This window comes from Pezoporus occidentalis, unplaced genomic scaffold (assembly GCF_034315485.1).
Source record: "Pezoporus occidentalis ecotype Australia unplaced genomic scaffold, CSIRO_AGI_Poc_V1 ctg2, whole genome shotgun sequence".
Classification (NCBI taxonomy): domain Eukaryota; kingdom Metazoa; phylum Chordata; class Aves; order Psittaciformes; family Psittacidae; genus Pezoporus; species Pezoporus occidentalis.
This window is the reverse complement of record NW_026913855.1, coordinates 7,319,608-7,330,792: the sequence shown is the minus strand read 5'-3', so window position 1 is coordinate 7,330,792 and position 11,185 is coordinate 7,319,608. Positions and strand designations below refer to the sequence as shown.

The window sequence follows — 11,185 nt, the reverse complement described above, 5'->3', positions numbered from 1 at the left end:
GCCACATTCTTTCCATGTGATGGCATTGCCCTTGCAAAGCTCATATGCACCTGAGGTGCTTAGGACAAATTAACACAACCTGAGATCTCTGTGGATCTGGAACCTGGCAGTGGGTCCCATCAGCTAATGCCACACTTCAGAACAGAGGACAGTTTGTCTCTAATTAGGATATATTTTCTTCTGAAGCAGAGAGCACTTCTTGCTTACAGCACCCAGCATCTAAGACCAAGGAAGAACTGAACGTTTAAACTGAATTCCTTCTTCATTTACATCAGGTAAATCTCTCAGTGAATCTTTACATTGATGCTGGCACTGTGAATGTTAATACTGTACCTGCTTCAGGCTGGATGCCAGTCTAGAAAATAAATCCATGGCTAACTGATGCTCCAGGGAGTAATTTCAACTTTGCAAAAGGTACTCTCAGTCATCATCTTGAAAAAAATAAAACAACCCAAACCTCAAACATTCAATTGTCTGTCTAGCAGGCGTTTGAAAAATCTTGTTGTTGTAGGCAATAACTGTAACAAAGAACAGAATTACTGCTTGTGGAGTGGGAGGAAAAAAGTTCAAAATAAATGAATACTACTCATCGGTTGCAACAACCTTTATGAAAAATCTGTTTTCTGACTCCAGAGAACCCCTAATCAACTAATAGAGAAGCATATGCTCTATTTTAAGCTGTGCATAATGTAATGGATAGCTATAATTACTTCAATAGAATAAGAACAGTATCAGTGAATACGTACTGTAAGTCATGCAAGTTAGTTATTTTTTCAGCAGTTGGAACAGACAGATGATCATGTTTGTTAATATTTCACATTCATAATTATATTTATTTACCTACTTACAAACTGGTATGAAGTGCTACTTTCCAGCCAAATAAATCACAAACTGTAGATAACACAAACATTGTACAGAAATATGAATTACACGTGAATAGGATACAAACATGAGAGGGATGGGGGACAGAAAGAAGTGCTCACTCTTCATGATTTAAACCAAAATTCGTCCAAAGGCTTGCAAGTCTTTGCTGCATGTTGTATACACTGTAACATATCCACCTAGTTTAATATTTGCCAGGAAAATCACAAAGCCCTCTCAGGCTACAGCAGCATATAATCTCCTTGAATGTTTTCCTGAGCTCCTGACTCCGGAATGCATAGATAAGTGGATCGATGATGGAATTGCACATGATGAGGATGAGGTAGAAGTTAAAGTGGGACATGAAGCACACACAGTAAGGGTTGTAGGGGCAGGAGATGTAGAAAATCAGATGCAGGAAAAATGGAGCCCAGCACACAACAAAAACTCCAATCAGGATGGTGAGAGTGATGGCTCCTTTCATGTTGGCCCCTTGGCGAATAGGGCCAGTCCCTGGAAGAACAGCAATCTTTTTGATATGTGTTCGAGCCATCATAAACATGTGGACGTAGAGGGATGCCATGAGAATGAGCATAGTGAAGAACATGCTAATAAGGCAGATGATGACAACACTGCTGTCAGAGTAAATGATAAACAAAATGCCTGAGACGGTGCAAGCAGCCCATATGCATGTGATGATGACCCCTACGCGCTTCACCGTCATGATATTATGGTACTGGAGGGCATAAAATATAGTAAAGTACCTGTCCACTGCTATTGACAGAAGACTGCAAATTGATGCAAGCAAGGAACTGCAAATCACTGAGTCAATAACATTGTCAATGTTTATGGTAAAGCTCTGTGCATCTGTGTCTGTATTGTTTAGCAGCGTGATGACAATAGTTTCTGATCCATTAGATACACTCACTAGCATATCAGCCACTGCCAAGCTACAGATGAAGAAGTACATGGGTGAGTGGAGGTTCTTGTTCTTGGCTATCGCCACAACAACCAAGACATTCTCCAGCAAGCTGATGATGCCCAGAGTCACAAACACTTCAGGGGATACAAAGAGTTGCTCATAGCAGCCTCCTGAGGAATGGCCCTTTCCATTCAGCTCGCTGGCACTTCCATGCAGTCCATAGCTGTGGTTCCAGAAATGGAGAGGCTGGAGTGTCCCACGGGGCTGGGTGAAATTCATCTTATGGAGATCCACTTTCAGTTTCCTGCTTTTAAAACTCCTGGTCCCTTTGCATTCCTTTGAAAACCTTCTTTGACTTTTCAGCTTGGGAAGCAAATTAAAATAGCTAGCACCAAGGCAGGCAGCAATTCAGAAGACTTTGACTGCTGTTGCAAAATAAGTTTTCAAACACAGAAATTCTGATTTACTTTCTCACAGACGCAGTTTCTAATCATCATCGCATTTACCTTGGTGATCTATGTCACAGAGTCCCAACAGTCTGTTATTTTGCATCAGATTCTTCGCTATGGTTAGATCCCATTTAGTTCACTGGTAAGCTGCAAGACTTTTTTGTTCCCTTCCATTAAGAGAGGCAAACATAAAATGCCCAAGTGACAGCTGCAAAGCAGAAACTAATTTCAAACTGCAAGCACTGGTCTCACTGTTAGACAGTGCATGCCAGCTGCCTGTTTTATGGTGTGTGGAGGAGAAAAATATTCGGGGCAATCCCCGCCTCTGCTTTGCCTTCTAGCCAATCAGGCTGCAGAGCCGCAGAAAGCAGAAGGGCTTCTGATTCTGCAAATCTCTGAAATGTCAGACAGCGCAATAGATTTGGATGCAGCGTGAGCTACCAGCAGCTGCAGGAAAGCAGAGGGGCTGCCGGAGATTTGTTTCTCTTCTTTAACTTATCAGAATAGTATTTTAATACCAATTTTTAGTTAGCAATAATACAGGACTGTACTAGCAATCTTACTGCATTCCTGCAGCTGAACCGATCACTTTTCATTTTTCAGACTGTGATTTACTGTGATTTACTCCTGCCCCTTCTGGGGCACATAGGTGCTCTGCCTTGAAAGACAAGGAAGCAAGAGAATACTTATTTCCTCTCAGTTCTGTCTCCCAGATCTCCTTTGCATTGCTAACTTTTCTATGCCTTAGTTGTCATTTGCAAGATGTGTTGTTACAGGGTTGCATTATACTCTCTAAGCTTCTCATAATTTTAAAGAAATTGAGGCTATATAAGGACCAAAACCAGAAAGGAGCTAAAGTCACAAATGGCGTCATAAATTTTCCAAGAAAGGAGTTTTCCCAAGGTAATAGCCTTCTTTATTGTCTTATTTCCAGGAATGAAAAGATGATGCAGTTGCAGAAGCCCTGTTGCTATCAGGAATTAGAATGTTGGGCAGAAAAAGAAAAGTCAGTATTTAGAGCAGATGAAGGAAAGCAATGGGAGACAAACTTGCATTCTGTAAGAAATGGGGCTTATCCAATGGAAATGACACAAAAGCATCAATAAACCCCTTAAAAATCCACCCAGAGGGATGTCCTTGTGCTTACCCAGAATGAGCTGAAAGGCAGCTTGTGTGCAGTATTTCAGGGAAAGCCCTTGAGAAGAAGGAACAGAATGCCAAATGAATATGAAAAGACAGGGACAAAAGTTGCTTTACTGTTTCCTCTTCAAGCATTGCAATTGAGGATTGAAAAACAAATTTACTGAGCAAAGCCTAAAGTACCAGTGTGTTTTAAAGGTATGGAAGCTATAGGAAAGTCAGTCATTACACCTGAGAGTAATGTTTGCAAGGAAGTTGTTTCAATGAACATTCCCAGTCAACTACCAGGAAGGCTGTGGAGAAGTCTGTATCTGATGCAAGAGACTATTTTCTTCAACTTCTCAAACTTTCTATATCTTCTATGCTTTAGCTGATTTTAAGATGAGCAGCAATTAGGAACATGGCATGAATGTGGAAGCACAACTATCTATACTCAACATCCCAGTACCAGGGTGAATTGTGATTTTCCTTTTACATTTGGATCTGCTATAGATCTATGGTTATAAAGACCTATATGAGCAGAAAAGCCTCAGCCAATTATTTCTGGACCTTTCCCTAGACAGATTGCTTTATAAAGCTGAAACATAAATATCTAAGGCAAACAAAACAACTTGCAGCACAGGAAATCCCATATTTATCAGCTTGGAAAACATCTTTCACCAGCAGCATCCTTGCAAGGAAGGAATAGCTTGCTGCTGAGAGTGTGAAATTTACTTTCCTATCAAGACATAATGTAAGCCAGGATCCAAAAAGATTTATTATCTAGTTACTGATCCCTGGGCCAGTATACATTAACTCCTGCAACAGACAGGACTTACATGCCTAACCCTTAAGCACATAGCTATAATGTGAGATCAGTGAGAAGATTTATATCAAGACTGATGTGGGAGAGCAGCATCTCCCCAGACAAAGTATTTTTCTGTACCTGCAGCCAGAAATGTGCAATCTTCAAGTTATGCCAGGGAAACAGCCAGTCAGTGTCCCTTCCTCCATAACTCCCCTCCATGCTGGAAGTGCCGTGGTATAAGGATCTCTCACCTACTTTGGTGATGCCAGGGCAAGAGAAGCTGGCAAAAATAGAGAGGAACTACCTCCAGCCGATACTGCCCTATTTGCTCCTGATGTCTGTCTGTCTACCCCTCTTTTGCCTTTTCCTTTCTCTGAACATTGTCCCTGTTCCCATCCCCATTTTTCCATTTACTATGTCTCTTCACCCAGAAGCTATCCAGATACTTTTCTGTGCTTGATTCTTCTCTGGATGTGGTCATAAAAATGCAATAGCAGTTTATAACCAAGTAAAGAAAAGGACATTTTCCTACCCACAGCCATCGTTCACCTCAAAAATTTTACTTATGCTCTGTATTCTTGGGTCAAATTTGTTTTGGTGTATTAGCCATTCATATTTGGGGGATGACAGTACATGACTGGAAGCAGTAGACTTATGGTAGCTTAGCAACTCAGTTGAAGAGGTGATATACTATTAGCGTGCTCTGACTAGAAAGTAAAACAAGTTACATGAGCACTTTTTAAAATGAGAGAAGATATATGTACGTCTAAATGTTTCTGTGGAAGAAAATGGATACATGTCTCTGCCTCCCACTTACCAAAAATCAAACCATATAATGTTAAAATCATTCAAAGGATCCTAATTCTCTCATGCCTGAAAATATGTTAATATTTCAGTCTCTTTAGTCATAGATAGCAGGAGTATTGCCTAACATATATTGCCTAAAATGTTTCTTAAATTTTAAAAGCAAAACCTGAGCTATTCTATCTTTCACGAGTGGAGGCTGGCAGTCTTTTCAGCACCATGGAAAACCAGCTCTGGCTGCAGAAAATCATAAACTGGAAAGAATGATAGTAAATATGAGGTCCAGCTCTTACAAGAAATGAAAGATCCATGAAGATTTTTATACCAGCCTCCCCCTTTAACATAAAAAAAATGCCCATTTAAAAAATTCCTCCTACACAATTCCCTCTTGTCCTATGTTCTGTTTCCAGCTACAGCTACTCCTGGATGCCCATCCTCCAAATAGGGTTTAGCTATCTTCACCTCACAACATTTAAAGAGCCTAATTATTTTCTGACAGTTTCTTTTGAAACTCAGAAGAATTCATTCACTGGAATCAATAATAAACAGATAAGATCCCAGTAGTGATACAGGAAGATGGGCACAGTCATAAGCAGTCTCTATAGGTCTACTATGGAAGAAAACGACAAGTAGAGGAAGTTAGCACAGGCACTTCCTGGCTCAAATGCACAGTCTGAGATCTGTTTGAATTCTATGTCTATATTGGTCAAGCAGGGAGATGGTATTCACCACTCCAACGGTTGTCAGTGAAAACAGAAGGGGTTGTGAAAAGCATAGTAGAAGGAGTAGCCAAACAAACAGATTATTAACATTCAGTCATTCCTGAGAGTTGTGTGTGTGTGCCAGCACTGTGCAAAATGTAAATGTTTCATTTACATGTGCAGGCATAATCAAAAGAAGTTTTTGTCACATGTGCTTGATCCAGTTTTTCAGTGTCCATAAAGCAGTAAAAAAGGCTGTAGTATGCTTTAGCATGCCGAATTTGAAATACAAAATGAGCTGAGCAATTTAGCTTTGGAAGCTCCTACGAGATTTTAGGCTGCGTCATATCTCTAAACTACAGCAAAGGCAAATTCCTCCTAACTCTCAAAATACTTACCAAAAATGGCTCAAATAATGCAATGTACTTTTCCATCCTTCCCACAGATGTCATTGGAGGAAACATTTCTTTGATTCTTTCTAGCTCTGGTAAATTAGCATGTGATCGATACAGAGACACTTGTTTGTTCTTGTGATTTGGATTGGTAGGTTTTTTAAAGTAGGTTCTTGAATGTATTGTTTTATTTTCCAGCAAGTCTGATATATGCATGAAAAGACATATCAATACAGACCTGATTATCATAAACTTCAGGTGCTATCCTGTTTAAATTTATGATGTTTATGATGAAATATAGGATACAGAGAGAGCTGACACTGATTTTGGGTGAAGTAAAGGTAATGTCTATTGCAGATAGATAGATAAAAAAATCCACACAGGAAAAGGTCACTAGTTCGGCAGTATAGAATTTGAGATCTCTATGTGTAATGTTACTTCACAGGCAAAAATATGATTGTAGACCAAAAAATTACTATTCTTTGTGCTTGTACATACACGTTCTAAGACGGTGTAATGAATCGGTGGGGTTATTAGTCAATCAAGAATAAATTGTGGAGTCAAGCTTCTGTTCAGAGTCACAAAGATGTTGGTTGGATTAGACTTCTGGAAGTCACCTCATCCAGCCTCTGCTTTGAATGGGATTACCACCAATACTGGATTATATCAGCTGTGGCTTTGTCTATCCAGGTCTTGAAAACTTCCAAGAAAGGAGATCCCACAACCTCCCTGGATAACCTATTCCTGTTCTGCATTGCTTTCCCAGTTAAAAAGCTTTTCCTAATCTGAATCAAAAAAAAGACTATTTTACACACTCTACAGAAGAGGCAGAGGAAACTGCACTGGTAAAGGTTGTTGAAGAGAATGCTAAAGTGTGATCTAATAGATTATTCGAGTTTAATAGCTAATGGAAAAGAAGGTACAAAACTTATAGGGCCAAGCTCCTCTTGGTAGTGCCAGGGAATATAAAAAAAAGCAATCACAGGTTGTGGTTTGGTTACACAACCTAAGCTCCTGCCCATGATGACAGCCCTTCAATGAACCATCTTCAGTTTCTCCACATCTCTCTTGAACTGCAGGGGCCCAAAGTTTAACATTGTTCCAGGTACAGCCTTGTCCATGGCAGGTAAGTGGGGATAATAACCTACTTCAATCTGGCAGCTGTGCTTTTTCTAATTTGGAAAATTATTTCTTATATTCAAGTTGACATCCAATGTAACCCTTCTGCTGTCCTTTTCAGTAACACTGTTACTCAAGCAGTCAGCGCCCATTGCGTAGTGATGCATGGGGCTGTTCCACACATGCAAAGAACTTCGTACTTCTTGTTCACTTTCATAAATATTCTGTTGGCCCAATACTCATGTCTCCCAGCATCCCTCTGGATCAAATCTCTGCTGTTTAGTGTGTCCACATTCATCCTCAACTTACTACAATCTGCAAATTTGTGGATGGTACATTCTTTATCAACCTCCCTGTTAGTGATGAAGATATGGAACAATCACTCCCAGTAGAGACCTGAGGGTACTCAATTTATTTCCAGATGTGCTGGTTTTGGTTAGGATTTTCTTTATGGTAGCTAGTATGAGGCTATGTTTTGGATTTGTGCTGAAAACAGTGTTCATAACGCAGGGATGTTATATGTTAGTACAGTTAGACCTGTAAAGTACTTTCACAGTGTCAAAGCATTTTCTGCCTGTCACCCGGCCACACCAGTGAGTAGGCTGGGAGTGCACAAGAAGCTGGGAGGGGACACATCTGGGACAGCTGACCCCAACTGACCAAAGGGATATTCCAGACCATATGATGTCATGCTCAGCAATAAAAAGCTAGGGGGAGAAGGAAAAGGGGGATGTTCAGTATGATGGTGTTTGTAACCATTCCCCTCAATTAATGAAGACGTACTTTCCTGGAGATGGCTGAACACCTGCCTGCAAGTGGGAAGTGGTGAATGAATTCCTTGTGTTGCTTTGATTGTGTGTGCAGCTTTTGCTGTATGCACTAAATTTTCTTTATCTCAACCCATGAATTTTCTCACTTTTACCCTTCTGACTCTGTCCCCTGTCTCACAGGGGGAGAGTGAGTGAGTGGTGACGCTTAGTTGCCAGCTGGGATTAAGCCATGACACCGGCTATTAGCTGAACTGTTGCCCAGTGTCCGTTACTACCTTTTGAGAGCATTAGTCCAAGCAGTTTTCAACTCATCCGTGACATGCAAATGAAAACAATGGTCAGTGGGAAGCTGGCCCAATATATTTTTGTCTAGCCTTTTATTTTGGAGTCCTGATTACCCTGTAATTTTTGTAACTTAATTTTAACCTTTCTCACCTGAGGTGAGAACAGTTTTTAACCCAAGGAGCTTCAGTTTTGAGAGCAGGAGTCTTTGTAGCTTGCCTCTTTTCCTCAGGTTTGTTAGAAGAGCAAGAGGACTCCTGCCAATCTGTCTCTGAAAGTACAGAAATGTATATTCTGCTGGCAAATGATACATTTGCACTAATTTGAAGATGCTATAAATGTGCAAAACCAGAATGTTTTCCATTAAAATGGCATGAGGAGCACAGAGGGTTTAAGCACTTAACTGCTTAAATCCATTCTCATTTCTATTTTAGGTGATCGTTGTTGTGATCATGGAGATCGTTAATTTGCAGTCAATGCAACAATCACCATCCTTATCCTAGTCTTTTCTCCCCCATTCCCTCCTTCCCAAATAATCAATTTTCTTTTACTTGCTCGTAGATTTACTTCCTTGTCTGTTCAGACTCATCTGAAGCACTTTGTTCAAATGACTACACAATCTCCTTAGTGTTAATATTGCTCTCCAAATAGATTTCTAAAGACATACAGCAGCATGCAGGATTAAGTACAGATTAAACATTGTCACTACCCAGATCAGCAAGCAAGAAAAATATGTAATCCTGAATTTATGATTTCTGTGTTTTTTCTATGGAAAAAAAAAAAAAAAAAAAAAAAGAAAAAGAAAAAAAAGAGCTGTTAACCTGGCATTTCTTTTGTTCATGGCCTTTATATATTAATACAACAGAGGAAATACTTCTAATAATTATATGTTTTTCTTCACTCACTATATGCTCCCAGATTACTTTTCAGCACTACCCTTGATTCTTTCACTTTTGGTCATGAGATCATTTTATATTATGGAGTTATGTAGTTTAGAATGATCTTCACTTTTCCACTTTATCATATCCAGTTTTCTGCCATAATGATATTCCATGTTTTTCTGTGTGAGAGTTGCAGTAGCATTTTATTCTAGAAGAGAAAATAATCTAGTCAGTCTGGCTGTCTAACTATGAAAGCTTGAAAAATGGTATGTCTCATTATAGTTGAATAAGGAGTACAGAACCAAGGCAGAAAAACTGACAGATCATCATTTAGTGACAGTCCAAGGCTGGGAAAAAGCCACCTTCATGGCAAAAAAGCAGCTGGTTTGGATGACATCAAGTCACTTCAGTTTTTCAGAAAAGTCCTCAGGGTGGAGGTATAACTTACATGTGATGGAAAGTTACTAACTAGCTTCCAGTTCACCTCTGAGGGTAATTGTTGTTATTCCAATGGAAAAGTCACATGGCCACTTCCTCAACTCACACTGTAAGGTAACTGGTGTATACATGGAGAAAGACTGGCAGGTTTGAAATTCATTTATGAAGGACCCTCTGTAAATTGGTATTATTTATTGTCTGAGCTAAGGAAGATATCAACAGCTGTGGTCAGTGTGTGCACGATCTCATAGTGCTGGATGGCACATGCTATAAAAAGCTTGTGCCTTCAGAGTTTTGGGGCTGAAATCCTTGGATGATTCAGGTGTGGGGGGTGATGACATGCAGTTAATTCTGAACGTGTGATAAAAGAAGAGGGAATATTACTCCTACAGAAATCACAGTCTGACAGCAGCTTGATGCAGAAAAAATGCATTAAGGAAGTACAGTTCATTTGCTCCAAAATAAACTCCAAGCAACCCAGCATTTAAAATGCAGTGTTGTAAATTTATGCTCCCAATGGTTTACAGTTATGGGGATTACATTTGCATCCAGCTGGTTAGTGCTTACTGTCTATGGCTATAAGAATGACAGTCTTTAGTTCTATACCAAATTCCAAATTCTTTGTATTGTTTCACTTATACATTGATTATCTGATTATGCATTTTCTGCATAGGAAAAGTTCACAAATTACTAGGCTACCACTGTTACCATGACATCATTTCTTTAGTACCTTTAGAGAGAGTTGTGCGCATAGCAACTGGTGTTCAAGATACATACTTTATGTCCAGAGGGGCTTAGATATATACAGTTACTGAAAACCAGATTATTTTAATCCTTCCTGAATGTTCTTCACACACACACACACATGTATATATAAGAATATAAACCTCACCTCTATCCCACCTCCATGTGGTGCAGCCATATTCTGTATTGCCTTGTGCTCTCTCATGTAATACCACATACAGGAGGTAGGAATTAGTCTTCTAAAGAAAGTCTAAAGCAGCTTGTGCTCTGTTAATACAAATGGTCTCCAATTATGTAGCTGCATAGTTGACATTCATGGCTTCTACCCGTTTTGATAGCCCCTCAAAACACTAATTTTTAGCAGAGATATTGGACAAATCCTGGGCAGAGTCTACCAGTTCTATAGGGAGTGCTTAACCTCCTTTTGACTTGGTTTTTTCCATAGGAATTAAATTGTTTGAAAACAATTAGAAATACTGGAGTCATAGTGTGGTGTAAGACATAGAGGCACCAAGTCATATGTCAAATGAGTGAGTTAGCCAGCAGTGGTGTCAGGATAAGATTAGACTAAAGGACAGCCTGAGAGTGCTGTCTTGAGGTAAGAGCATCTTCATTGACATACAATCCAAAACAGTCATTTTTTTCTGAGAACTCATGCAGAAAAGGAAAATACAGAATGTCTAGACTTTTGAAGAACTATAGTGTGTCTGCAGTGACCTGGTTTCTTGGCAATCTCTTTACCTCAGTCATTAACATATGGTGACAAGAATACCCCATTTCATTTTGTGGCAATTGCTGCAACACCTGGAACTCTCTTGAAGACCTCTGATACTTAAAAAAGTCTGAATTAGAAAACTGTATTGATAGTGAAGCTAACTCACTGGAAAGCAGAGAT

General features: G+C 39.6%; 1 protein-coding gene across 1 annotated transcript; it reads right to left on the bottom strand.

Annotated features, from left to right (window-relative positions):
- Window positions 1–595: 595 nt before the first annotated feature.
- On the bottom strand, window positions 596–2,525 carry MC4R (melanocortin 4 receptor). Its single transcript, XM_062617699.1, has one exon. It carries the CDS (start codon window positions 2,060–2,062, stop codon window positions 1,067–1,069), a length of 996 nt encoding a protein of 331 aa, XP_062473683.1. The 5' UTR covers window positions 2,063–2,525; the 3' UTR covers window positions 596–1,066.
- Window positions 2,526–11,185: the final 8,660 nt, after the last annotated feature.

Coding starts and splice junctions, on each gene's coding strand:
- MC4R (XM_062617699.1), bottom strand. CDS start 2,062: ATGAATTTCACCCAGCCCCGTGGGACACTCCAGCCTCTCCATTTCTGG.